Source organism: Telopea speciosissima, chromosome 7, assembly GCF_018873765.1.
Source record: "Telopea speciosissima isolate NSW1024214 ecotype Mountain lineage chromosome 7, Tspe_v1, whole genome shotgun sequence".
Lineage (NCBI taxonomy): Eukaryota > Viridiplantae > Streptophyta > Magnoliopsida > Proteales > Proteaceae > Telopea > Telopea speciosissima.
The window spans coordinates 25,624,363-25,651,268 of record NC_057922.1 but is presented as its reverse complement, the minus strand read 5'-3'; the positions used below and the strand labels follow the sequence as shown (position 1 = coordinate 25,651,268).

The window sequence follows — 26,906 nt, the reverse complement described above, 5'->3', positions numbered from 1 at the left end:
GTCATGTACGGTCTATGTTCCATACCGACAATGTCCAACAAGAATCAGATCACTTTCGGCTACCACTTAGTTGGAGACTTTGTTGTCCCAACCAGCTTAGGTGAAGACTTTATGTTCCAACCTCGCTTAGATGAAGACTTTGTAACTTACCTTAGTTAGGTAAGAAGAAGACTTTGTATCTTACTCTGGTTAGGTAAGATGAAGACTTTGTATCTCCGATGTAACCATAGTTAGGTTTGTGATTTTCTATTTAAGCAGTTCGTCTGCTCCTTTGTAATCAAGTTGAAAAATCTAATAGAAACTCTGGACTGGCATCCCCTCCATTACCCATCATACAATGGCTGCACCATCTCTCCTTTCTCTATCCTTTCTTTTTCCCTTCTTCTGATTTTTTTTTTAAAGCCAAAATCCACTTCTGGAATCTACCAACTCTAAAACCCTCTTCCTACCATCACTGAAACCATCTCATTAAAAACCATTCTCATTTGAATCCCACCTATTTTTCACTTCACTCTCTATTTCATTTCTCTCTACTCCAATACCCACACCGTGATTCCCATTTTCACCTAACCCTCTCTTGGATTGCCTTATTTTCCATTTCATTTCTTCTTTGATTTCTAATCTATACTTCTCCATCTATCCGAGACCTTCTCTTGGGGTTTCTGTGTGAAGTCGTATTGGAGAAAAGAAAGTGTTGGGTTGGGGTTTCTCTTCCTCTGCGGTTGTGTTAGGGTTTCTTCCAAGATGAATATGAGTTAGGGTTTCTCTGCCGTTGTGCGTGTAATCCCTCCGCCTTAGTGCGTGTATTTCATACTTCTCATCTCCTTCTCTGCTCCTTCCGCCATGATCCTTGGAACCGCCAACTGTGGGATGTATAACTTGAAGGAGTTTTCTCCGATTTTCCAGTTAGGGTGTTGAGAGCGAAGAGAGTAGTGGTAAATGAGAACCCTTTTTTCAAGTCATTTTTATTGGGCACAGTTTTATCCAACTTGTTTTGAGAAACGGAAAAACAAGTTTAACTGTGTTCTGTCAAAAGTATTCTAGGAATTTATGTTACAAAAAATACAAAAAACACAACAGTTTTTAGGGTATTTTTCCGTTTCTTAGAACTGAAAAACAAAGAAAACAGTTTTTGGAAAAGTTATCAAACGGTGCCTTACTAAACCACGTTTAAAAATATGGAATCAAATGTGGCCAATTTGGATAGGAATCGGCCGTGGTCAATGAGTCAATCCAGATGATTCCTTTACCCAAAAAAAAAATAATCCGGATGATTCCAACTGATACTACTCCGTTTCTCACCGATTCCGACCACATTGGAATCGACACTGACCGATTCGATTCCCGATTAGGTTTTCTGAGACCATGAATAAGACCCGTTGATACCGTTTACGGGTCCGAAGGGTGCCCTCCGCGCCTTCGGTTTCACAGATTCCTGAGATTCGTGTGCTCTCTTTTGTATCCAATCCATCTTCGTTATCGATCCTGTTCTCCTGTTATTCTTCAAAACCCTAGAGAGTTCCTCAAAGAAGCCCTAAGTGGGGTTTCCGATTCCCTCAAGGTTTATACCTATTTGTTGTTCCTACAATAAATTGTTTTCAGATCCATTACATCGGCATACTTGTCTTGCGAGGGTCCCTACAATTTCGCATAAAATTTAGGGTTTCGGTAGCTTCTATCATTAGAGATTGTTTGGTGGCAAGGTGCAGATAGAGGGAAGCTTGCTTTCATTGATTCCTTGAAGGGTTGGCTTTGTCTGAAAGGGTAGAGGATTCCTTGAAAGATATATTTTTTTTTCATTGGGTTGTCGGCGGCGGTGGTATTAATGGCTGATCGTAGTTTGGTTGTCAAACAACCAATATGGATGAAGCAGGCGGAAGAGGCGAAGTTGAAGAGTGAGGCTGAGAAAGCTGCGGCTGCCAAAGCTGCTTTTGAGGCCACCTTCAAGGATGTTGAGAAGAAGGCGGACAAAGAGTATGCTTCTTCGGATAGTGAGGCAGAAGAGGTCGAAGAATTGGCTAACAAGCCTATTGGGCCTGTTGATCCTACAAAATGCACGGCCGCTGGTGCTGGGATTGCTGGTGGCACTGCTGGTGCTCCTTCGTCTTTTGTTGTTGTGACAAAAGACAGCGATGGTAGGAAGATACTCACCGGTGGTGCTCAGCTTAAAGTCAAGATCTCCCCTGGGGTTGGGGTTGGAGGTTCTGATCAGGAAGGGATGGTGAAGGATCAGGGAGATGGGAGTTATACTGTAACTTACGTCGTTCCGAAGAGAGGGAATTACATGGTGCACGTTGAGTGTTATGGGAAGTCCATAATGGGCAGTCCCTTTCCAGTGTTCTTCAGCCACGGTACTACTGGAAGCTTGCTGGGTATGCCATCTACAGTTCCATACCCCAATCTTGTTAACCAGACAATGCCCAACATGCCAAATTATTCAGGATCTGTTTCGGGACCTCTTGGATTAGCTGGAATGATCCAAGGTATTGCTGCTGGTCCTTCGGGAGGTGCATTGTTGCCTGGCTTAGTATCCCTTGGAGAAGTTTGTTGGGAATATCTGGCCGGGCGATGTGTGAAAACTGACTGTAAGTTTAATCACCCACCCCAAAATTTGTTGTCGACATTGGTGAATTCCTCAACCAACATGGGGACTTTGAGTCCTGCTGCTGCTGCAATGGCTGCTGCTCAGGCAATTGTTGCTGCACAAGTGCTTCAAGCTCAGGCACAGGGCCAACCTCAATCAGCGAGAGATTCATCTGGTTTGACTTCTTCCTTATCTTTGCATATTTATTTGAATCATTTGTAAGCCTTTATATTTCTTTTTGGGGTGCTATTTTCTTCATTCACTTTTTAAGTGATAACCACCTTTGGCTGCTTGTCTATCTTGGTAGTATTATTTAATTTGATACCCCAATGTCAGAGAAACCAGTAGAAGTGACTCTGCTGGTTCCATGAATTTAAGTCTCTCTTTCTCTCTCTTCAGTTTGTTTATATACTCACCTACACATGAAATGGTCAAATAGTGAGATGCATCATGTCTCATCAGTTTATTTACATCTAGGTTCATGTCAAGTTTGCAAGAAGTCCTTGCTGTTTCTACTTGAATATATGTTTGACAAAGCAAGCGGATGGAGTATGTCCTATGTCTAAGAATTTTGACTTGCTTGAATATTAATGAAACATTTTTTTGGAGCTAGACTTGTTTATGAAATCCTATTTCTATAAACAGGATACTGTGTTAACTATTTATTTTTAAAGTTCAATTAAAAATTTTAGTTTGGAAAGTACAGTATCAGATTTTTTGTTGGTGGGGGTCCTTTAGTGTCAGTAGTGTCAATCTCTTATATGGTGACACTCAAGCAAAGTCAGGAGTATTTTTTTTGGGTCCAGACTGCTAAAGTATTCAGGAAAGCAAGCTTCTCCCCCTGTTAGGAGGTTGGGAGTTACAGCCGAATGTGATGCCCAGCCATAAACTAGACTGTGCTCTTGTTCACTGTGACACCCTATACCAGTGTGGGTCCAAGTCCACTAGGCATCCTTCTGGGCTGTAGGGTCCACTCTCCCGACTGTGCATGTGCTTAAGCGACCCCAAAAGGAAATGAGTGGGGAGTACAGGTGCAATGCCTATACAAAGCGACAAATACAATGGCTCACATTTTACGTTGGGTTGTACTTCCAATAAATAGTTTGTTCCACTGTGCAATTATATCTTGACACTTTCACATATTGATTTAGCACCTCTTCAGCTCTTCTAATGTTTTTAATTGGTTAGATTTCACAGTTTTCTTGTTTCAGAGAATTATTTTTTTTTTATTTTTGAAGGCAAAAATTTTCATGCACGCCTGTGCATGTGCCCAACCGGCATTAAATGCAGTCAGATTAGCATAAATGCTGAGAGGGTGGACCTTGGTGCAACGGTTAGGTTGCTCCATTATGACCAAGTGGTCAAGGGGTTCGAGTCTCTGGAAACAGCCTCTCTGCAAAGCAGGGGTAAGGCTGCATACATTATGACCCTCCCTAGACCCCGCAGTGGCGGGTGCCTTGTGCACTGGGTACGCCCTGTTTAGATTAGCATAAATGCCTATCTGAAATGACATAAACACCCCTGCCCCCTATTTGACGGAGTTGATGGGAGAATGTCCTGTATATGAATACCTTTCCCTTCTGTAAATCTCTAATGTTACATTTAGTTGCTTTCTCTTATGATTTGGGAAAGGAAAATTGAGAGAAAAACAGGAGATCTGATTGTTTGGTCGCATTAGTGGGAGAAGGCTGGGGAAAAACTGCTTTTGGAAAGCTTATCCTGGGTTTTGTCTCACCTGTTACCATAGGAAGACACGAGGAAAAGAAAATTGAAGGAAAGCTGGTCATACCTGGCTTCTCCTCTCCCTTTCATAGGGTGGGGAAGGATTTACTAAAATTTAACACAATGATGAATTCTGTATTTGTTTTCTTTTGAATTTCTTACTGCAACTAACCAACTAGTGAAGGAAATATTGTCATTTACTTTGTTTTCCCCTTTTTTTTTTTTTTTTCTCATGTTGCTTTTCTTTCATCCAAGAAAGCAATCAAATCCAGCCTAAGGTGTGATGGGGTTCTAGAAGCCTAAGGTTAAGGGTGTTAATTTAAAATGAAACTGTTTCCTGAAATTGAACCGTTTAAACTGGAATTGGTAAACTGCTTATTATTTGGTTTGGGTTTGGCTTTATGTATTGAACAAAAAAAAAAATCTGTTCGGTTTTGGTTTTGAACCTTTTTAAAGCCGAATAACCGAACCGATTAAACCGATTAAACCGAATAACGAAAGTGAGTAAACTGATTATGAACTGTATTACAGGGTTTGGGGGGGGGGAACAAATCGAATTGGCTAATAGACCGTATTACCGGAATGGATTGCAAACCGATTAGTAATCAATTTCGATTCGGGAACTAGAAACCAATTAATTGTTTTGGTTTCTGTCCATTACGACATGAATCAAACTGAACCATTTAAACCAGAATTGAACCGATAATACCCCTGCCTAAGGCTATCTTGGGTATCATTTTTATTTTTGATAGAGATGGAAAGTCTCAATTTTTCTGTAGCTTTAGTGCTCTATAAGTGGGGATTGGGGAATAGCCTGCGTTAGTTCTTGTTATCCCTAAGAAGGACGAGAGTGGGGAGAGCAGAGTAGATGGACACAACAGCAAAAATGGGGGTGGAGTCTCTGAGAATAAACGCCTCTGCTCCTCCTCTTCGCAACTCCACTAGCTCTCGGAGGCATCTTCCTCTTTATCCCAATCGGTTCATGGGCTTCAACACACTCAGTCGCCCTTTCTCTTCCTCTGAATTGTTTGGAAATGTTCGTCTCAGCTCGAAGCATTTGAAGCTTTCAGCTCTTCAGGAACAGAAGAGAAGACTCTCCGTTGTCTCCATGGCTGCTGACGGTCTGTTTCTTCTTTTATGTTTTGTCTAATGATTGGTTTCCTTGCTTTTCTCGGTTGATTGAGGTTAAACTATTGACGAATTTAGATGAAATTGAATTCTTTTTAAGAAAATATAAATAATTTAAGGGATTTTGGAGTTGCAGGGACACGGTGGTGGTGGAATGGGGTGGGTGAAATGGTGTTGTAGGGACACTGTGTTGGGGCCGGCGGTATTGCAGCAGCAGCAGCAGCAGAAGAAGAAGAAGAAGAGGAGGAGGAGGTTTGCTTTTCTAATTACAAAGGGAATGACTATTTTACCCCTCAATGTTGGGGCTTATGAGCATGTGTTCATTTAAGTGTCTGCAAAAACATTGAAAAATGGTTTTCAGTGAATAATCATAAACAACTTTTGATCTATTTTTAGTTTTTGGTTTTTTTCAACCTTTATTAAATAGAAACAGATTCCATAAACGATACCAAACGCAACCAAAAACGTTTTTTAAGGCAAAAATAAAAAATAAAAATGATACCAAAGATAGCCTAAGGTCACTAGGTTCAGAAATCCAATGAAACTAGAATAGTGACAGGTTAGAAACCAGATTTGAAGAGGAATTTATTAACCAGAAATTAGAATTTCAGATGGACTTGAAACTCTGGTCGAAGGTCAGAAATATAGAGAAGAATAACTTCCCAAATTCAATTAGAAAATCCTAGTGAGAGAGGATTTCTGGAAATCTATGTAAAAGTTGTTTTTTTTTTAAGTTCAAAACAGTAGCAGAACTTTAGAGAGACTTGTGAACAAGAATTAACAAACCAGAATACTCAAAGAAGCAGTAGAATCCAACAATCTAACCATTAATAGAAAGTAAAAAAGCTTTAAAATTCTGACCTGAACCAATGGATGGATAGAGAAGAAGAAGGATAGAATGATATGGGTCATGCTTCTCATCTGAAACCAGATTGGAATCCCACCAACTTGCCCTAGTATCTCACTAAGAGTTTAATGTAGAAGAGGTTCAAGTAAGAACCACTCTATGGTAGCATCGATGATAGATTGCAGCAGAACATCAAAATTGCAACAAAACCAGAATTAGTAACTTAGAGAATAAGAACCAAACCAGCCAGCAGAACTTCACCAAACTTGGATCGAGTGAAAGTGGTGTTGAATGGATCTTATGCTCCAAAAATCAGACAATTCCGATGGCTAAAAAACTGAGATATGGAGTGAATTCAAAAATAGAAGGTTAGGGTGTATCTCGCAAACCAGCACTGAGATTGGACTCCAAAGTAGATCGAAAGTTGGTCTTGTTGGTGTGAATGCTTGCTGCAAGTTTGGGTCCATTCTGATGGTCAGTGATGGAGTTCTGAACTGGAGTTGAAAATAGAAGGTTAGCCTCAAATTAGAAGGTAAGTGATGCAGATCGATCCAGCCAGCAACAGGTTCCAAGACTCTGATCGAGTGGCCCTCTGAGGGGTCTGAAACAACTAGGGATGTCAACCGGTCGGGCCTAGCCGGTCCTCTCGGTGCTTAAAGCCTGCACCGTGACCGACCATTTAATTATTCGGGCCGGGCCTGGTCGGGCTCAGTCGGGTTAGGTCGGGCTTCGGGCTATAATCGGGCCTTAAACAGTGCAAAACTGGGCTGTGGTCCAGTTTAAATATAAACGGGCTTTAAACAGTGCAGCCATTTCCGAGTAGTGTGACGCCCGATTTTGTTCCAAATCTAGGATTCGTGACGCCACTCAAGCTGCGATTTCGATCCTTTTGTGTCTCAATAGCTATATCTACACGGCTCTATTTTGATCTAATGACAACCCAGTCTCACTCTTCTGGCGATCGTTCCATCACTAGTAACAACTACATGTACACATGGTTGTCTTAGGCATCGGTAACGTGTCCTCTTAATGACCACCTTATTTTTATGGTGAAGGGTTGAAGCAAGAACAGTTTATATGCAGATGCGATTCCCCACCAACACTTCCAAAATCCAAAACCACTTTCGATCACCATCAACACTTCTGTTTTCTGTGGTTTATGAAACCTGTGGGTTTTCTAAGAGTATTTTTAAAGATGATAATGTCTACTCTCTCTACGTTACAAGACACACTTCAAAAAACAGAGAAATGTTTATTTTTTCCTAAATATATGTGGTGTCCAAAGGGAACAGAAGGTACCAGCTGCTTTTGCACAATATATATATATATATATATATATATATATATATATATATATATATATTTTATGGGCCTAAAAATGTTAAAGGGTCGGGCTGGAACCGGACGGGCTAGGTCGGGCCTGGAATCGATCGGTCCGGTCGATTAAAGATGCTGCAGCCGATTCCTTGTGGACTCCATTCTTAAGTGACTTAAGTGTTGCTGCTGGCTCTCTTTGCTTGTGGTCCCCTTTTTAAAACAGTTCCATCGGCCCAGCTGAGAACTTAAAACAACTATAGAAGAATTGACAAAACTGTCCTCACGTATAGGCAAAATTGAATCTTCTAATAAAACCTTCAAGCAATCTGGTCTTGGGTCCCACAAGATCTTCTAGTAATATTTCCACAAGTCAAATATGAAGCTGTGACACTGTTCACGTGAACAGTGTTTTGGGCTTTTCTTCTTCGTGTTGTGCACGTCTGTCTTCAATGCACTGCAGAGTTCAGGTAGTGCATTGAAGATTCGAATGTAATCCAAAAGGTTTGGAGGTCGTTCTTCGGAGTACATTGGTAGGATAACAAATTCCACATGTTCAACTTCAACATCCTCAGATGTATCCATGGGATCATCCACATATGTGTCAGCAACCATTTCTGATTCAGACAAAAACTCTTTCCGTAAAAGTGCTACATCTGATTCTTTACTAACTGTCAAGAATTCTGTGTGAGGTAATACTAGAAACGGCTTTTCAACATGCTGTCCTTTACTTGTGATTGCACTTGTTTGCTGCTAAAGATGTTTACATTCTTCCTTTGCTGGTTGCTTCTCAAGAATAGGCTTCAACAATTGTTGGTGCTTGGCTTGGGCAGCCTTAAATTTTAGTTTCATGGCTGGCACGTTGAGTGGATTAAGTACCAATGGTTTTCCCTTGAAATCAAAGAAACATTGATACTTGGTACCTCCCACTAGCACATTATTGTCATACATCCATGGTCGTCCAAGTAAGACATCAGTCAATACCATGGGTATGATGTCACACCAAACATCTTCCTCATATACTCCCAATTTCAGCAGTACCGAACATTGTTGATTTACCTCCAAAATGTTGTTCTTGAGGAGGGAAACTTTGTAAGGCTGTGGATGAGCCTCTATTTTCAACTTTCCTGCTATGACAAAGGCTTGAGATATAGCATTTACACAGCTTCCACTATCCACGATCACTTGTGATGTCAAAGGTACTCTAACCATTAAATTATAAAAACTACAATGTTAGTGCCAATCCTCACCTTTTGTGATGTAGATAAGTAACTTGGGGCTTATTCTAGTGGAAATAAGCTTTGGGTTGGGTCCTATATGTATTGGGACTTTGATCGCATGAGTTTATTTTGTAATTGACCAATTTAATGGGCCTAAAATATGGGTAGAAAATAGGAAAACGAGATTTACTTCCTTAGTTTAGTTAGAGTCCTATTTTGAGTTTGTTTCTTTATTATTTCACTTTCGTAGTCAATTAGGTTACCTTATTAGTTAACGATAGGGTTAGACCTTGCCTTTTTAATGTCTGAGTCTATTTTTGAGGCTTCTATATAAGTTTGTAAGGGAGGCCAGCATGGTACACGAATTTGATTAATGAAATATTGGCTTTAGCCTTTGTGAAAATCCAGAGATAGGTTGGGTGAGATGCCCAGGCTGAGATAGCCATTCCCTTCCCCAACCCCATTCAATCAGTGGAACGAAGAGGCTTTAGTGGCACAATTTCGGAATGGGTTGCACCCTTAGATAAGTGTTGGATTGGCTTATGGCCGATTGCATACAATGGATAATGTTGTATAGGTAGTGTATCAGGTAGCGGAGAGTCTAAAGAAGCCTTACAATTGGAGGAGCTTCTTAGACACCTTCTCTAAGGGTGATATTGTGGGCAAACATCCTTCTCAAACCAGAGAAGTCATTCAACAACCACAGGTCAACGGTTCTTCTATGGCATCCACTGTCAAACCACGCTTATACTGCTTGTGGGCATGGTTTTGACAGACCTACTTCAAAGCCAAGCGTTGAAATACAATGCTTCACGTGCTGAGGGTTCGTGCATTTCTCTGCTTAGTGTTCTAATTGTATAGTTGCCTTTGTTGATAAGGGCACTCTCATGGCCACTGCTTTGGGAGAGCAACGGGAGAACAAGATAGTTTATTTGGAGGCAGAGCGTGATCCTAGTGAAGGCAGCGGTAGTGACAGTGATGGAGAGCAATAGCCTTGCAATGTTCTTCATCCTCTTTTGGCCACACATAAAATTTATGAAGAAGATGATTGGTGCTGTAGCAGCATTTTTCAGACCAGGGTGAAATGCAACGATGACAGTTTGTTCACCATGGCGATTGACGACGACAGTTGTACCAATGTTGTTTCTGAAGATGTTCACAAGCTTGGGTTGAAAATAGAGCCACATCCCAATCCCTACAAGGTTCAATGGGTGAACAACACCAATCTTAAAATCAATGATAGGTGTTTGCTCACATATTCCATTGGTGGGTTGATAGATACAATGCAATGTGATGTTTTACATTGCTATTCGAAAAAAAGGTGCAACATTGTGGGTATGAGAATACCCATTCCTTCAAGCACGGTGGACTCGAGGTGAAGCTTCTTTTAAGGACCTTCCAGCCATTAAGCTTAAGCGGACAACGGGATCGTTTTTTCTCCAGTGAGTTCACTCAGACGACACTTTTCAGAGGGGGAGAATTAATGCATTTGCATTTGTGTGGCTGGACCGTCATTATCCGATCTGGAAGCCCAAATTGAGATGAACCTGGTCCAAGTATTCTGGTCCAATAGAGGTTGGCCCTTGTATTGTGCATTTTGTTTTATTTCATACTGGGGGATTAGATAACGTTAGGAAAATTTATTTCAGCCATGGAGTATGGTTAGGAGTAGAGTTCAAGAAATCTACGAGTGAGTTTTTGTTTTTATTTATATGATGTGATCCCTCATTATTGGGCAGAATTGAATTAAATGAAAATTTGAGATTTTCCACACAGGTTGAGTGGTGCATGCTGCTCCTTCTCTATCTCTCTTCTCATGGTTCGTTTCAACAACTTCCTTTTCCGGTGAATTTCTTTCCTCTCTTTCTTCTTCCTGTTCCTCCTTGTTCCTTCCCACTGCTCTCCATCTTCTTCCGTTGTTTATTTCTTCACTATCCTTACTGCTATTTTTTTTCTTCTGTAAATGGAATATTGGTTGGGAAGACTTTGTTAGAACTCATCAGATATCAGTCCATTTGGTCAGAGATTCTGGGAGGCAACTCACTCACTTGGGGTGATTCAGTCCTTTGGTTATCAGCCCATAGGGCATCCCCTGTCAGGATATATTGATCTGAAACCAGACCTGTTATCTAAACTTATGCCAGGCCTTATTTCAGTAATTTATTTTTACATTAATCTTTGGTTGTTGGACTGGTATTGGTTGAGATTCAGCAGGGTTGAGTGTAGCAAGCCATCAATTGGAATCTCATATGAAACTCCTCCGGACAATAGCCTACCTTGGAGGTAGTTACTGCTACTACAAGTCGGCCTAAAATTAAAGGATAACAGCTTATAACAAGGCTGGACTCAGAGAGACCTAATCTACCATAACTAAAGCACTTTAATGACAAATAAAGTAAGAAATAAAAGATTCAAAGTACACTATTAAAGTAAATCCAGTATTTGCTACCTCCTACCCATATTTTAGGCCTATTAAAGTGGCATATTACAAAGAAACCCATTGGACCAAAGGCCCAGCACATATATAACCCAACCCAAGGCTTATTTCCTGTAAATAAGTCTAATTCTGTGTTTTATCTGCATCAAGGTGCCTTTTTTTTTTCCTTACAAAATCCCCTTGACTCAAATTTCCCTCTAAATTGGCTTTGTTGTTGCTTGTTTGTTAAATGAAAACCCATATAAAGTGTTTCCTCAGCTCCTCCATTTTTCAGTGTCTTTCCCTGGGAAAATTTTATGCTCAAATTGAGGTGTGAGGAAATTTTTTTTATTTATTTTATGCACAGGAAAATTTGTGGCTCCTAAAATTTCACAAGTGGTTTTACAAGGTAACAAATGGGCTTAAGAGAATCCAACTCAAGCTTTAGTAACTCGTTAGCAATTAGTCCTTATCACAGCATTATGTTATATGTACAATATGGATGGATAATTATTTATTTTTTTCATAAATTACTTAGTGAAATTCTATTCTATCACTTTTTCCCCCCCTTCATTTTATAGGTATCATTTGATCCGAGGGGAGCCGTATGTCCCTTATCAAGAGATAATTGTCAAGTCTAATAATTATTGTTGTTATTGTTGCTCTATGTAAATTCACATGCATACCCTCCTTTCGCCATGTATCCCCTGCCCCCACCCTCAAAGGTTACCCCCTGTTTACATTTCTCTCCTTTATTTCATTAGAGGGTTTCTTACATTTCAGTTTCTGTTCGTTATTTGGTTCACCTGGCAAAGCAGATGTGCTAAAAAAGAATGCTTCAAGTTAGCAACCTGAACTCACTTCTCACAGTGGAATAGCTGAGACAGCTTTTTAGTGGGTTTTTTTTTGTGTGTGTGTGTGTGTGGTTGAATGTAGCATCATTGATTCAGAACACTTTGCTTACTTAAAATACTCAATGCCAGAAGAAGCAACTGCTGCTCTTGCGTTGAACAATCGGGATGTTGGGGGCTGTCCTCCAAAACTTTCCATTTTTGAGTTCTAACTTGAACCAGTCTTCTTTGACAGTGATGATGCAGCAGGCAGTTGCTTTGCAGCAGATGCAATTTCAGCAGTCTCTTCTTGTGCAACAAGCAACAATAAATTCACAGCAAGCTGCTAATCGAGCTGCAATGAAGTCTGCAACTGAAACTGCAGCTGCCAGAGCCGCAGAGATAAGCAAGAAGTTGAAAGCCGATGGTCTGGGTGTTGAAGAGAAGGAACCTAAACAAAAATCCAGGTATCTGTTGCTTCCTTCTAACTTCTTTTATGTTCTTTTTCTTTTTTGGCTGGAAAAGAAAACCTTTAGAACTTACAGTGGCAGTTCTCTGCTGTCATGATTATCAATTACCTGTTGCGTACTAGTTTAGAATTTTTAGAGAAGGGAAGCATTTTTGATAGCAAGAAGAAAGTCCTCCAACTATAACAGATGTTCAGGTTAAAAACTTTTTATGAATCCTGTGGAACCTGATGTGTGCTCAAATGATATGGAAACTTCTGTAATGATATGTGTATTAGATAATTAAGATCATTTGATTAGGTCCATGGTTCGCTTTATGTCGTTAGGAAGCCTCATTCCCCTTCATGTGCATGAGCCATCCTTTGGGAGCCCAAACATGTTTTTGTTTCACAGGTACTGTTAGGTGTGCAACAGGGCCGGGTTTTTCCAAATCCAGGTCTTGCCCCAGGGTCCCTATATCATAGCTCAAGCGCAGACCAACTCAAGATTGTGTTGGGGTATCCTCACCCCAGGCCCAGCCCATCCAGGCACAGTTGCACTGGGTTGGGCCCGACTAAGACAATTCATCCTTTAATTTGGTAAAAGGGGTGTTTTAATATGTAGTCATGTATCAAATCAAAGGTCTATATTTGTTATCTGATATTATACTTGTCAATGGTCTATAATCCATTTGTTATTATATTACATATATTGATTGTATAATTTTATATACTGCCAGGCCTTGGGCAACCTTGGGCTCCTCGGGCCTAACTTTTACCCCCTAGGTAGTTGGTATTGTCTTTATTTCAGTTGTTCAACATTGACTACTATGTAATTTTCTTTTCTGGCCAAGGACATGGACACATGTAGGTGTCCGACACAGATATGGGGGCCTTGTTGCACCTGCTATGCTTATGTAAGAAATCTAATTTTCTGGTAATGTTTTGGTTTGGAAGTTAATAAAAAAACAAACAGTTGCATTGTTATTGTATTTATTGAAAAAATTGAAGTGCTGATCCTGTAAATGGTCTAATGAAAACTGATCTGCCTTAAATCTTAAGCAGGTCACCATCCAGTTCTCGTCCAAGATCAAAGTCCAGGTCAAGATCACCCATCAAATACCGATGCAGCCGAAGGTCCCGTTCGCGCTCTCCTCTGACCCACCATTCAAGGGATCGTAGATCCAGATCTCCCTTGGGATATCGACATCGCGCCAACTACAGTAATGAGTGGAGGTCACATAGAGAAAGCAGGGATATCAGATCTGGAAGACGGGAAAGAGAGAGATTACATGATCGTTATTCCTCTGTCTCAAGGAGGAATAGGAGTAGGAGTGTTACTCCTCGAACAAGAAAATCATCACGGGCTGGTTCAATCTCTCCAAAGCGACATCAAGAAAGTTTAAGCCCCAGAGCGAGGAAATCATCTCGTGCTAGATCAAGGTCACCAAGGCATCACAGAGGTAGTAAGTCATCCCCAAGACGCAAAAATGGGAGCACCTCAAACCAAAGAAGACGCTCAAGATCTAAATCTGCTGAGGGCAGGTCCCATGCGGATGATAGGAAAGATAGAAGCAGATCTGAGAAGTTGAAGCTTGATGGCAAAAAGACTGAGAAAACCGAGGATGCTATGAAGGAATCCAATCTGACAGTGAAGGATTCAAGGGAGATGAGAGAAGATGGAATTTTAGATTCATCAGCACCAACACATAAAAACTCGTTATCAGAGGATGAAGCTTTAATAGAAGGAAGAGATGTAAGTATGCATAAGAAGTCTAGGCTTGATGACAGACATTCTGGGAAGCCTGAGGCTGCAATAAAGGATCAGGATTTTGGTGAGAACAGCTCGATGGATTTGAGTGACGATAAGAGTTCTGCAAAGTATCTGGTGTTAAAATCACGTGAGAAGAGTTCAACATTTGGGGACGATAGGGCTCATTCAAGTATCAAGGAGTCAAGCAGACATGAAAAATCAACTTCTGCACAAAAAAAGCATTCAATAACCAACACATCAAGAAAGGAGCGGGATTCTTCTGACAAGGATAGAAACCATGCCCATGGTGAGGATTTGAGCAGGCATGGAAAATCAAATTCAGCATCTAGAAGACGTGAGAAAGATGATCCAGTTAGAACGGAAAAAGATTCTTTTCATGATGATTCAACATGTACAAGGGAAGATAGAAGAGCCATGGATTCTTGGAAGTCCAAATACCACAAGCATAGTTCAAGGCATTCAGGGGATAGTTCCTCTAGAGATATAAAGGATCGACACAAATCAGACAAATCAAAGCTGCAGGATTCTAAACTTGAAAGATCTGCTTCTGCAATGAAGGGATTTACATCGGTTAATTTTGATTCATTTGGTCATGGAGAGGATAATACTGTCAGTTCCCCAGAGCTGAAGACTCATATGTGTTCACCTGCAGTTGAAGATGGAACTTGTAGGGGTGCAGAAGATCTTAGTAGGCATGAAGAGTTGATTATGGAAGACAGGAAACTGGAAAGAAATGATTTCATCCCCCATGAAGAAGGCTGTATAGATGGCAGTTTTAGGGAAAGAGGAGAAGATGTTAATGATGCATCTTGTTCTAAGTTCAAGACCCATATCAGAAGTCCAAGAGGTGGTATAACCTATATGGGCACAGGAGATTTGAACATGCTTGAACAGTTTAAATTGGAGCATGGAAAACTAAATGAACATAGTTCCCTCAATGATCATGATTTTACTGATTCTGAATTTACTGACGTGGTAGGTGATGAGCAGCCTCGCAAAATAGGTTGCATATCAAATGAACAAGAATCTGGTAATATCTCCGAGGACTTGATGGAAGATGAGATGATTCCACCATCTTCCAAGCTGGAGACTAGGAAGAGAAGATCATTGGCACCCGATGAACACTCTAATGATGCAGCCAATCTGAGGAAGGATGAAAATTCAATGATGGACTGTGGTGTGTTCGATATAAACGAGGACAGAGACTGTACTGGTGAAGTGTCATCTGATGTCAAATACAATACGGAACCTGTTTATTTCCCACCTTTCACCAAGGGACAAGAGTATTATCCAGAAGGTTCAGTGGAAGACTATGAGAGGTATGGGGGTGTGGAGGGTAAAGGGGGACATGAAAAATCAAGCTCAGAGGATGGAAATATTGAGAGGAACAACCACCAAGATTACACTGGTGATGATTAAACAGACCCGATGGACGCTGAGAAGGCTGCAGATTGCCTGTGTTGAAGACTCAAAAGGGAAGTTCAACACCTAAGGTTGATAGGATTATTAGGGTTTCGAAGGAGTTCTATAGATGCAAGGCAAGCGAAATTCTAACTGGACCAGGGATCAGTCTTTGATTCAAGTGTTTCTTCTGCAGGAGATGAAGCATGGCATTTAAGATAGGCGTTTGAGTTGGTACTGAAGAGCACATCAAGATTCTTTTAAAAACATGTCACCTAGTTTGAGTTCTGGAGAAATGATCTTGTCTTTCCAGGAACAAGAGCATTCTGTGGATATCTTAAATTTCTGTACTAAGAATTTTGGTGTCACCTCTCTCAACTCTTCATAAACATTCTTGTGCATCTTTTGCAGGTCTGAGAAAACTGCACGGAAGAGATTGTAGGAGCAGACCTTGGTTTGGTCAAAGTGATTCCAAGGAGTGCACTGTATTCCATGCATCCAGGATCTATCATGCAGTGTTTGTGACAAACTAATTTTGCTGCTTAATGTGTGTTGAATTATTATCTATCATTTGGTAGTGGAGTTTTTATCAAAGGGCTTACCTAATGGAAAGGCTCTGGTTAATTTTTTTAAATTTATTTTCTCAAGATGCCAGATTCTATTTCAAGCCTTTATAGCCTGGATCTTATGTGGGCTAGGATTTACATCTCAACCAATGCAGGAGCTGTCTGATATGAATGATTTTCAGTAGAAAGATAATGGTGGCTGATGTCTGAAGGCGAACCTGCACTGTTGGTTTGTTTTCCAGAATGCATTACCATGGTTGTCGGTTCACGTGATATGGCTTTTCCGCTTGATACTGCTGTTTTCTCTGTCTTTGTGTTGGGTGATTGACAAGTGTCTAGCCTTGTTATAAGCTATTCTCTGAGGATTCTGATTATAGGCTCCACTTTATTTTCCTTTAACGGGTTAGTGGTTGCCTGTCATATCCAATAGACATGCAGGTTATAGGAGCTTTTCAGAGAAAGTTGGCAAGGTTCATCCTCTCTATTTGGATCAAGGTATGCAGAGGAATTTGGGTTACAGATTTGACTGCTCTTTGAGGGGAATCTATTTGCCACTCTCCTAGGCTGTTATGCAGTCCTGTCATTTTTGGGAAACTATGGTGTGTTAGCATTATTTTTGGATATGCTTATACCATGTGTTCTAAACCTTGGTCCTCTCCTCCCCCTCCCCCCTTTCTTTTTCCTCTTTTTTATTTTTCGTTTTTCCCTCCCTCCAATCCCAAGTGTCTGTGCTTAATTGAAGTGGTGTTCATCATAAATATGACTTGAAATTGTATTTGAATTGAATTCCAAGGTTGGTTAGTTGGTTGGTTGGGAAATTTGCAATCCATTAATAAATGGTAGCGTATTGAGAACGAAATGAAAATATATTTAAAGAGACCCTTTTCTAGAGACCCTTTCCACTGATATCCCTTTCACTCTCTTTCCTATCTAAGGTTACATTTGAATGCTTTCTAAGAAAGATTTTCTCCTAACTTTGGTTAATGGCGAAATAAGTGTTTGTTCACCAGCAACCACAGGAGTCAGAATTTATCCTATTGGTTAGTTTGGAAAAAAAAAATTCTGAATCGATGGCTCTGTTTGGTTGTAAAGAATATTAATTAAACCTAAAAGAGAAATCTTTGGAATTATTTTCCAACATGATTGTATAAAATTACTTAAATTTTTTATTTTGTTGAGTAATAATGCTTTTTAGATGTAATTTTTTGTTTACTTTCCAAATTTAAGAGATTTAAATGCAAAGTAAAGTGAATTTTTATAACCAAATATAGAATGATTTGGAGTCAAAAAATATAATTATGTATTACAAAAGTTTCATTTTTAGGTTTGAAAATTTCACTTCTATAGTTCTATGTGAAATTTGGGATCCGGCACTCGTCCAGAAAGCCACTTCAACATGGTTGGATCAACCATCATGTGAATATTTTTTGTTGGATTTTTATATAAATAGAATAATTTAAAAGTTGATATTGTACATTGATAAATCAAGGAGACGATTCCAATACTCAATGAAGCATATGGTTGAGAAATGGCATTAAATTTAACATAGGGGCAAAGTTCCCTCCGACGCATGTGTAGTTTCGGGCGTTGAAGGGGAGGGGGTATTTTAGGAAACCCAAAAAATAGGGAATACTTGGTACATTTTATAGGGGTGCTATAATACTTCAGATGAGGAGGTATGCAATTTGAGTTTTAAGCCGGCATCAAGAAAAAACTTTAACCCTTTAACATATTGGCAATGCAGAGAATTTGTGAATCCATGAACTTGTTGAAACTCCCAAATCAATCCTCCTCCATAAGACAAAATAAGTAATAAGTGTATCAACCTAAGAATATTGGCAAAAGAATTTTCGCACAACCCATTTAGGTTGGTTTTCGTTTGCGATCCAATTTAATTGGATTTTACTTGTAAAATAAAAGTGAAATTTAATAACCAAATTTGGTATTTTTTTTTTTTATAATTATGTTTTGTTGTTAATTATACTTGTGTGAGCTAATGACTACAAAACTTTCCTCTTTTTTATTTGATTTGATTTCATCTTCCTTCTCTTTATTTCTTACAATTCAAACAAAGTATAAGTATTTAATTTTATTTTACTTTCTATCCCTTTATTCTCTTATATTTTGTGACAGATCAAGTAGTGAAATAAAAATTTTCCAAAAAACAAAAGGAAAAATAAAAAATTTGTAAATACAGCATGGTTTGAGAAATCGGTATCGGGATGGCATGATTCAGGTGATTCACATTTGAATCCGAAGGCAATGACACTTATTCTCGGTGATCCCGTATCGATGGATTGGTATGAACCAAGGGTTTAATAAATAAATCTGATTTTTTTTAAAGAAAAACAAGGATAAATCCGTATGATCTTACCCAATTCAGAGCAATCCATATTGGTATTAGGATCAGTGACATGTCTCAAACATGGTTTGAGGTATCGGTATCATATTGTTTGTATTGGGCGATATGTACTGGTTTTGCAAGGAATCGACTCTGATACTGTACCAATACCGTATTAATGGCACAGTACAGCAATGAGTAAAATGATTAAAAAAACTCATTTTTGAAAAATAGATGCAGGGGTAATTTGTCTGATACAGCCGATCTGTATTGATATCATATCAGTTTTACAGGTGACCGATACCCGATCCGATACGGTGCACTGGAACACGGCGGCTCTAATCACTTTCAAAGCGTTTGAAATTGACACTTTGTCGACCCAGTCCACCTATAGGGACAAGGGAGGTAGGGGGAGCCAGCCATGAAAGCCAAGTTCAATGCTTCAGCTTCCACTTCTTTGAACTACTGTGGAGGCAGAGATAATCACCCTAACGGTAACCCCAACATCGTCCACCCTACCCGACTTATCATCACCTTCTCCTCCATCTCCACGACATCAACTCTGGAGCCAAGCTAACCTCTTCACTGATTAGTCATACTCCTATCGATTTCTTACCCCCCAAAGCAGAAAAGCAGGAAAAAGCTGTGTACCCTGTCTGTGTTGGCCCTTTTCCTTCATCAATTTCTTCTTTCTCTTTCTCTCTTTCTTTGAATCAGTTCGAACTTCGAGCTGAGGAGTAGATGATCTTCAATTTTCCGGGTTTCATTCGGCCGTTAAATTTGATGGACTTGTATCGTTTTTGTCTTGGGTTTTCTCTGGTATATGGGTTCTGGAGGGCTGTCCTTTGCGATCAAGAAGGTAAGAATTTGCTTTTGTTCGAACTCTGGTAAAACTAAATTATTAGAACGTGGGTTGATTTTATCTGAAAAATATGAAATTTACTTTCTTTGTTAATATGTACTTCTTTCTTTGTGCTACAGTATGAACTTACATGTTGAATTACGCACCAAAAAAATAAAATTTATATGTTGAATTGGATAGTTTGTAAGTGATAGAATGTTTTGTATAAGAATTTTAGGAAGCTGATCTGGAAATGTTGGAACATGCAGTTGCTTTAGTTCATATTTTCATATATTGCTTTATGTAATTCTGTTTTAGCATCTACATTAGTGCTTGATGGTTGATACTACTTTTACTGTGTTCTGTTTGAGCTATGGTTGTCTTTAATTAAACTCTTGTTTTAATTTGATGGGTGATTGTTTCTTTTAGTATGGATATACTTCATTTTAGTTAAGATACAGCTTGTTTCAATCTGCATATTCATTCAAAAAAAAAAAATAATTTATGTCAAGTATAATTCTATTATGTGATTTACATGGGTGGTTGATAGTTAATACCTCCTTTACTCTGTGTACCTGATCTATTCCAGTTTTTAAATGAATTTTGGATATTCTTCTTGTATGCTGACAGTTGCTTATTCATTTTGTGTTCAACAGGTTTCTTGAGTTTATACTGTGGGGAAGGTAGGAGTTTTGTGGATTCCAGTAACATTTCATGGGTTCCAGACGATACTTATGTGAATACAGGCAACATCACAACAGTGAACTTCATTGAAGGTTCTTCATCATCTCAAGTCCCAGTGCGGTACTTCCCAGATGCCCAAGAGAGACGCAATTGTTACAAACTGCCAGTAAAGAATATGTCTTCCATGATTCTTGTTAGGCCTCGGTTTTACTACAAGAACTATGATGGACTAGGGAAGCCTCCAGCCTTTTTTGTTTCTCTTGGGACAGCCATCACTGCTCCCATAAATCTTACCACCTCTGATCCTCGGGTTGAAGAATTCATATGGCCAGTTTCTAAAGAAACTCTCTCATTCTGTTTAGTTTCAAAACCTGATGGGGGAGTTCCAGTAATTTCTTACCTTGAAGTCCGCTCACTCCCTTTGGGAGCTTACACCAGTGGCATGGAGGACTTCCCAATTACATCACTAAGAAAGTGCTATAGAATCAATTGTGGTTACAGTAATGGATCAATAAGGTAAAAAACTCTTTAGTCATCATCATTGTTGTATTTTTTTTAAAAGTTTATCTAAAGTTCTGTTGTTTGTAATTTTTTTTATTTATTTTATAAACCAGGTACCCTGTTGATTTGTATGATCGTATATGGGATGCTGATCAGAGTTTCTCTCCTCTTCGTTTTTCATCTGAGTTCAATATTCAGCTTCCTTTAAATCTATCAGGAATTAAGGAGAGCCTGCCTCTTGCTGTTCTCCAGTCAGCAAGGGTTCTAACACGAAAGAACGTTTTGGCTTACAACCTTCCTCTTGATAACCTAGGAGATTATTATATTTCCCTGTATTTTGGTGGGATTCTGCCTGTGTCACCCTCATTTGATGTATTAATTAATGGGGATGTTGTGAGATTGAACTATACTGTGAAGAGTTCGGTAGCAAGTGTTCTCTTCTTTTCACAGAAGGGCATCCGAAGCTTGAACATAACGTTTCAAAATATCAGTTTCTATCCACAAGTGAATGCAATCGAGGTGTATGAGGTTGTTGATATTCCCTTGGAGGCTTCTTCAACTACAGGTGCCATAAGTACTGAAGAAAATAACCTTTAATCGTGTCTACAGCTTCTAGTAACACTCCATGTCATTAACTGGTGAAATTCACTCATAATGTGTTAATATATGCTGCAGTTTCAGCCCTCCAGGTTATCCAAGAGTCTACTGGTTTAGATCTAGGATGGGAAGATGATCCATGCTCTCCAACAGAATGGAAACACATTGGATGTGAAGCAAGCATGGTTACATCATTGTAAGTGTAATATTAGGAAGATTTATATTCATCTATTTGTCCCAGACAAGACTTGTGATCTTATTATGAGTTTACCATTCCTTTTCCCTGTTAGGGAGCTTTCAGATATTGACTTGAGGGCAATCAGCCCAACATTTGATGACCTACTGGATCTCAAGACATTGTAAGATTTTGAAATACTCTTAAGAGACTACTTATACATATTTTGAAGTTAGTGTTTATTATTATTACTGTTATTATTATTTTGCTGCTGGTGGAATCATGCTTCAGGGATTTGCACAACACATCACTTGCTGGACAGATACAGAATCTGGTCAGCCTACAACAACTTGAGAAATTGTAAACTTCTTCCTGGTTTATTTATATAATCCAAATCCATAGTTTGTTAGTTTTGGGATAACATGGAATAAATGTTGCAGGAACTTGAGTTTCAATAAGCTGACATCCTTTGGGTCTGATTTTGACACCTTGGTTAACCTTCAGATTTTGTAAGTTCCAGCATGAAGCACTTATGGAAGCTAGCTTTCAAGTATTTTGTCTTATCTCCAGCATGAAGCACTTATGGAAGCTAGCTTTCAAGTATTTTGTCTTATCTACTTATTGGATTCAGGCTATGCAGTAATAACCTTCTTCAGCATAATGAAGACATAAGACATTTCATATCCCAAAAATGTCTTCTCTGGATCCACAGATGGACAATAAATATATGACTACTAGTGCATTCTATTTGTTCTATGTGAAGGGACTTGCAAAACAACAGCTTAGAAGGAACTGTCCCAGTGAGCTTGGGAAATTTGAACAATCTTCACCTACTGTAAGTCACATAAGAAGTTCAGCTAATGATGCACCACTCCTCTTTATTTAGTCCAATAGTGTCTAGTGTTTTAATATATACAAACTATTTTCTGCAGAAATCTAGAAAACAACAAACTTCTAGGCCCCCTACCACAGTCTTTAAACAGAAAAAGTTTGGAAGTTAGGTACGCATTGGTGCTTTATCATTGTCTCATTTACAGACAGACACCTTTTTCGGCAAAGGAGATTCCAACACCTTTAATGCATCTTTTTTTGCAGAACATCGGGCAATTTGTGTCTTTCCTTCTCCTCATCAACATGCAATGGTTTTACAGGAAATACTACAAATGATGCCCCACAGGTTACAATAATCAACCCGAAGAAGCATAGTGGCCGTAATCAAAGGGCAATTATAATTGGTGCAATTGGAGGTGCCTTATGTGCTGTTCTCGTTATTGCATTTTCAGTATTCATGTACAGAAGGAGGAGAAATGAAACTGAAGTCACTACTACACCAAGTATGCCGGCTTCAGAGTCCACAAAGATGGTATTGTGACTAGATTTTGACTTCATTCTAATACCATTGCTGCTTGTAATATTAGGGAAAGCAACTGAGATGCGTAACTGGAATGCAACGAGGGTCTTGTCTTACAAAGAGGTCAAAGCAGCTACAAACAACTTCAAGAAGGCTATTGGTCATGGGAGTTTTGGTTCTGTTTATTGTGGAAAACTTCCAGAGGGAAAATTAGTTGCTGTGAAAGTGCGGTTTGACCAAACTCAACTTGGGGCTGATTCCTTTATCAATGAGGTTTACCATCCATAGTCTTCAGAATGCTTACTAGTGATCATTAATCAACTTCTCAAAATGCTAATGATGATGACCACGATGACCGTGATCCTGATCATGATAACACCATCTATGCTGGCATAATGGCATATGTTGGTGAAAGGAATAGTGCTTCATAATTCTGGGTCCTAAATTCATGTGTGATATTTCACCCTCTCCCTACGGAAGGATTGAAAAAAAAAAAGGAACAACAAAGGATCTGTTCAAAACATTGAAAAAATTTATCAACATTTGTTATATTTGTCCTTTCCCCTGAGAAATTGGGCTAACCTGTACTGGACATACGATGGATCAATACTTCTTGTTTGTTTACAAGAGACCTGATTTAAAATTTAGGGATTTTATGGATTGGGTACATTGAGAGTTACACAACCTACGTATGTAACATGGCCAACTGACTTAAGCATACCCTCAACGTATGTCAGTCCTTCTAAAGAAGACATCAATCTTAAAGAGTTGATTTTGATCACAGGCTAGCCAAACCTGTCCATAGTGAGAACTGAGAAGTCAAACAACGCCTATTGCATTTGAAGTTTTGGTTCTTTCTAATGCTTTAGAAGAATGAATGGTTTTCTATTCTTGCTCAGAAAGTTTTTTTTTTTTTTTTTTTTGTGGAATTCATATGATCTTCATTTGGTGGATGGCTATGCCTTCAGGGTCTTTCATGGACTTCATGCTTGGAAATTTTTAGAATTGCTTCTTTTAAATTATCCACTTCCTTTCTCTTCGCCTTATCTTGTTGTCAGTTCACTAAACAAAGTGGACTCCTTAAAGAAGGTTGATTCCTTGTTTCTTCCTCAGCTCAATGCTTCTTGTTTGATCTAAAGTTTCATGGTTTTCTGTGTGTCATTGGGGGCTGCAGGTGCATCTTTTGTCACTAGTTCGCCATCAAAATCTTGTATCCTTGGAAGGATTTTGTTATGAATCAAAGAAGCAAATTTTAGTCTACGAGTATTTAGCTGGTGGATCATTGGCCGAAGCTCTATATGGTAAGCTGTATCAAACAAGTCGATTTTATCTCCTAGTCTTAAACTCATAAATTCATTTTCAACTGTTTTGTAGTCTGGGTTTTTGATATTTCAGGATGGGTATTTCTTTCTATAATTTTGAATAAGCCATTTTTCAGGTCCAAACAGCAAAAAGGTAATGTTAAGCTGGGTGCACAGGCTGAAAATTGCTCTTGATACTGCAAAAGGTACTTCTCTTTCCTATATCAAAGTAATTATAACCTTTCAATTGTCAGGATTATGTAATTGATATATATTATGATATTAATGTTCATCTTCCTTAACCTTTCCCTTCAAAGGATTGGATTATTTGCACAATGGAAGCAATCCACGAATCATACACCGTGATGTGAAGTGCAGCAACATTCTTTTGGATTCGGAGATGAATGCCAAGGTCTCCGATTTTGGTCTCTCTAAGCAAGTACCTCGGGCTGATGCAACTCATATCACCACTGTTGTCAAGGGAACCGCTGGCTATCTTGACCCTGAGTAAGTCTTTGAATTCATCCTTGACTTGATTCTTGGTGAAGTAAGTCTTTATTCTTATTCATCATTTCTTTGTGCAGGTATTATTGCACCCTGCAATTAACTGAGAAAAGTGACGTCTACAGCTTTGGCGTTGTACTTTTGGAGCTTATTTGTGGTCGTGAACCTTTGAGTCATGCTGGCACTCCAGATTCATATAATTTGGTTTTATGGGTACTTTTGATTTCATGGTTTTTTTTTTTTTTAATATTTTTTATTGTCTTGTATCTGTTCAAAATCTGCACCCGTCGAATTTTCTTCCATCCAGAATATAAGAAATTTTATGGGTTAATTGAGAAAAATCACTTCTAAATAGGTCATCTTGATTAATTCAAGGGGTTTACTTATAATACTTAAAAAAGAACTAGGGGAAATTGTAGCATTTCCTTTTCTTGGGATACAAAACTCTAGGATTCTATGTTAAAAATCATAGTCTGGATTTTCAGTCCTTAGGAGAAGGTAGTGGAACAGATCTGTTGTTTGATTGTGTACTTATTGATTTGACAGCTTGAAACTATGTCAGGTGTACAAAAGGGCACTGTAGAAAGTAACAGATTTAACAAATTTACTTATCAATGCATTACTATAGCTTTGGTGCTTCAATATTGAGATGGCCATGTTATGTGCATATGCTGCTTGCACTGTAATCCTGTATGTATCTGTTCGTTATCTTGTAACTGAGGAGGCATATAATTAGATCTTAGATATTTTTGTTCTTTTCTTTTTATTTCTTGGAGGTAGTATACACAAATTGGGTTCACATATTGTTCAGAATTCAAGTTTTCTTTATGATTTATTTTCTGGCTAAAAGTTTTGTTTCCTGGACTCAAAATTTTTTTTTTTGGGGCCTTGGGAACATCTTGGAGTTAGATGAGCTTATTAGATCAAGTCCTGGGACCTGCACTATCTAGCCTTTAGTACTTTTTATACCTTTGCCACTGAAAACTAGCTTGTGTTCTTCTGGTTCTCTATTTGATCATTCAGATTTGGATCATACTTCTTCCCTTTATAGAGTTCATCTCTTCGTTAGCTTTAAATGGTCAAAAATGGGAAATGGTTAACCTTGGCATTTACATTGTTAGGAACCAGATAACCAAGTCATTAATTGTGGAGCAAAATGATCAAGGCCATCTCAGCAAAGTCCCGACTCTGGGCAGGGACATTTACTTTCTTTTGTGACTTCAACTTTTGGGGATAATCCCATTTAACAGAGACTGCATCTAATTCTTTCATGAATGTAGAGAGCATATTGGTGGTGGGCCTTATTTTCTATCAGGAGAAACTGATAAGCAGATTTTCAGTAGCGCAATCCCCTTTGTAGTTTTATCCCTCTAGAACCAGGTCAATATTCTTTTCTGGACATATTGTCTCTGAGTTTCCACAAGAAAGCATGAGTATCTAGGGTTTTAAATTATTTCTAGTAATACTTCAGTGTTTTTTATTTTTAAGTTTTGAGCAGAGTTGAATGGAAAAATAGGATGCATGTAGCTGACCCCATTTAATTGCGATGAGGCTTAGTTGAGTTGTAGAACTCCAGTGCTCTTCTTTGCTTCTATTTTTCTGCTTGAGCTACTGGCATTGTTTTTCCTGTTTCTTCACTGAAGACGTGGGAAATGAGAGGAACTGTTATAAGCTTCAAATGCTTCTGGATTTGAAAATTACCAGAACCATAGTATTAACTTTATGTTGTACCTTGTGTGTGTGTTAATTTGTTGATGCTCAGAGTTGTTTATGCATCTTCTTGATGTCAACATTGAAGATTATCTTGATTTTGAAAGTTTTGGCCCTGACATTATTATTCTAAATGAAATTGATTAATAGGTCTTCTGTAACATATTACCATCATTCATATTCAGTCAGTCAATTCTACAGTGGTCATGTTATTTTGGAATTTGATTGTCACTTGCAGGCAAAGCCATATTTGCAAGCAGGTGCCTATGAGATCGTGGATGAATGCTTGAAGGGAACTTTTGCTCTAGAGAGCATGGAAAAGGTAGCTTCTGTAGCTTCAAGGTCTGTGGAGAGAGATGCATCAAAAAGGCCAACAATGGCTGAGGTGTTGGCAGAACTAAAAGAAGCCTACAGTATTCAGCTCTCACACCTTGCATCTAGGGAACATATAAATTGATTTCTAGTCTCACTTTATTTAGGGATTCAGATATATGTCCTAAACTTTATATGTTACTTTATTTAGGGAGAATGAAGAAATAGAAGGCCTGTTTCTAGCATAAATAGGCAGAGTTTCCTCAGGAAGTGATGTAAACACAAAAATGTAGATCAAAATTATTATTATTTTTTTCAATATTTCCTCTTTAAGTTCATGTA

The 26,906-nt window shown here is 38.9% G+C and overlaps 2 protein-coding genes across 6 annotated transcripts; both read left to right on the top strand.

The window, feature by feature from the left end:
• Positions 1-1,751: 1,751 nt before the first annotated feature.
• Positions 1,752-16,280, top strand: LOC122667001 (serine/arginine repetitive matrix protein 2-like). Of its 3 annotated transcripts, none has more exons than XR_006333744.1 (4): positions 1,752-2,759; positions 12,318-12,528; positions 13,572-15,773; positions 15,864-16,280. XR_006333744.1 is itself a non-coding variant. In XM_043863146.1 (4 exons), exons 1-4 carry the CDS (start codon positions 1,826-1,828, stop codon positions 15,697-15,699), a joined length of 3,141 nt encoding a protein of 1,046 aa, XP_043719081.1. In that variant the 5' UTR covers positions 1,752-1,825; the 3' UTR covers positions 15,700-16,280. The 3 variants fall into 3 exon arrangements, 2 of the variants coding, with proteins under 2 accessions (XP_043719081.1, XP_043719080.1); XM_043863146.1 differs by having other exon boundaries at positions 13,572-15,127; positions 15,260-16,280; XM_043863145.1 differs by having other exon boundaries at positions 13,572-16,280.
• Positions 16,281-19,306: 3,026 nt separating this feature from the next.
• Positions 19,307-26,906, top strand: LOC122667002 (probable LRR receptor-like serine/threonine-protein kinase At5g48740). 3 transcript variants are annotated; one of them, XM_043863148.1, is made up of 17 exons: positions 19,307-19,447; positions 20,086-20,629; positions 20,728-21,179; positions 21,290-21,407; positions 21,502-21,570; positions 21,678-21,746; positions 21,827-21,895; positions 22,150-22,221; positions 22,319-22,387; positions 22,482-22,720; positions 22,805-23,010; positions 23,912-24,038; positions 24,176-24,244; positions 24,356-24,545; positions 24,623-24,755; positions 26,491-26,726; positions 26,774-26,906. In XM_043863148.1, exons 1-16 carry the CDS (start codon positions 19,330-19,332, stop codon positions 26,707-26,709), a joined length of 2,763 nt encoding a protein of 920 aa, XP_043719083.1. In that variant the 5' UTR covers positions 19,307-19,329; the 3' UTR covers positions 26,710-26,726; positions 26,774-26,906. The 3 variants fall into 3 exon arrangements, with proteins under 3 accessions (XP_043719083.1, XP_043719082.1, XP_043719084.1); XM_043863147.1 differs by having other exon boundaries at positions 26,491-26,906; XM_043863149.1 differs by lacking the exon at positions 21,827-21,895 and having other exon boundaries at positions 26,491-26,906.

What these genes read in the sequence shown, in the direction of transcription:
- LOC122667001 (XM_043863145.1), top strand. Translation starts at nt 1,826, where the DNA reads ATGGCTGATCGTAGTTTGGTTGTCAAACAACCAATATGGATGAAGCAG. An exon ending in ATCAGCGAGAGATTCATCTG is followed by an intron (nt 2,760 to 12,317) that starts GTTTGACTTCTT and finishes CTTCTTTGACAG; the next exon opens with TGATGATGCAGCAGGCAGTT. An exon ending in GAACCTAAACAAAAATCCAG is followed by an intron (nt 12,529 to 13,571) that starts GTATCTGTTGCT and finishes AATCTTAAGCAG; the next exon opens with GTCACCATCCAGTTCTCGTC.
- LOC122667002 (XM_043863148.1), top strand. Translation starts at nt 19,330, where the DNA reads ATGATCTTCAATTTTCCGGGTTTCATTCGGCCGTTAAATTTGATGGAC. An exon ending in TGTCCTTTGCGATCAAGAAG is followed by an intron (nt 19,448 to 20,085) that starts GTAAGAATTTGC and finishes TGTGTTCAACAG; the next exon opens with GTTTCTTGAGTTTATACTGT. An exon ending in CTACAACAACTTGAGAAATT is followed by an intron (nt 21,747 to 21,826) that starts GTAAACTTCTTC and finishes TAAATGTTGCAG; the next exon opens with GAACTTGAGTTTCAATAAGC.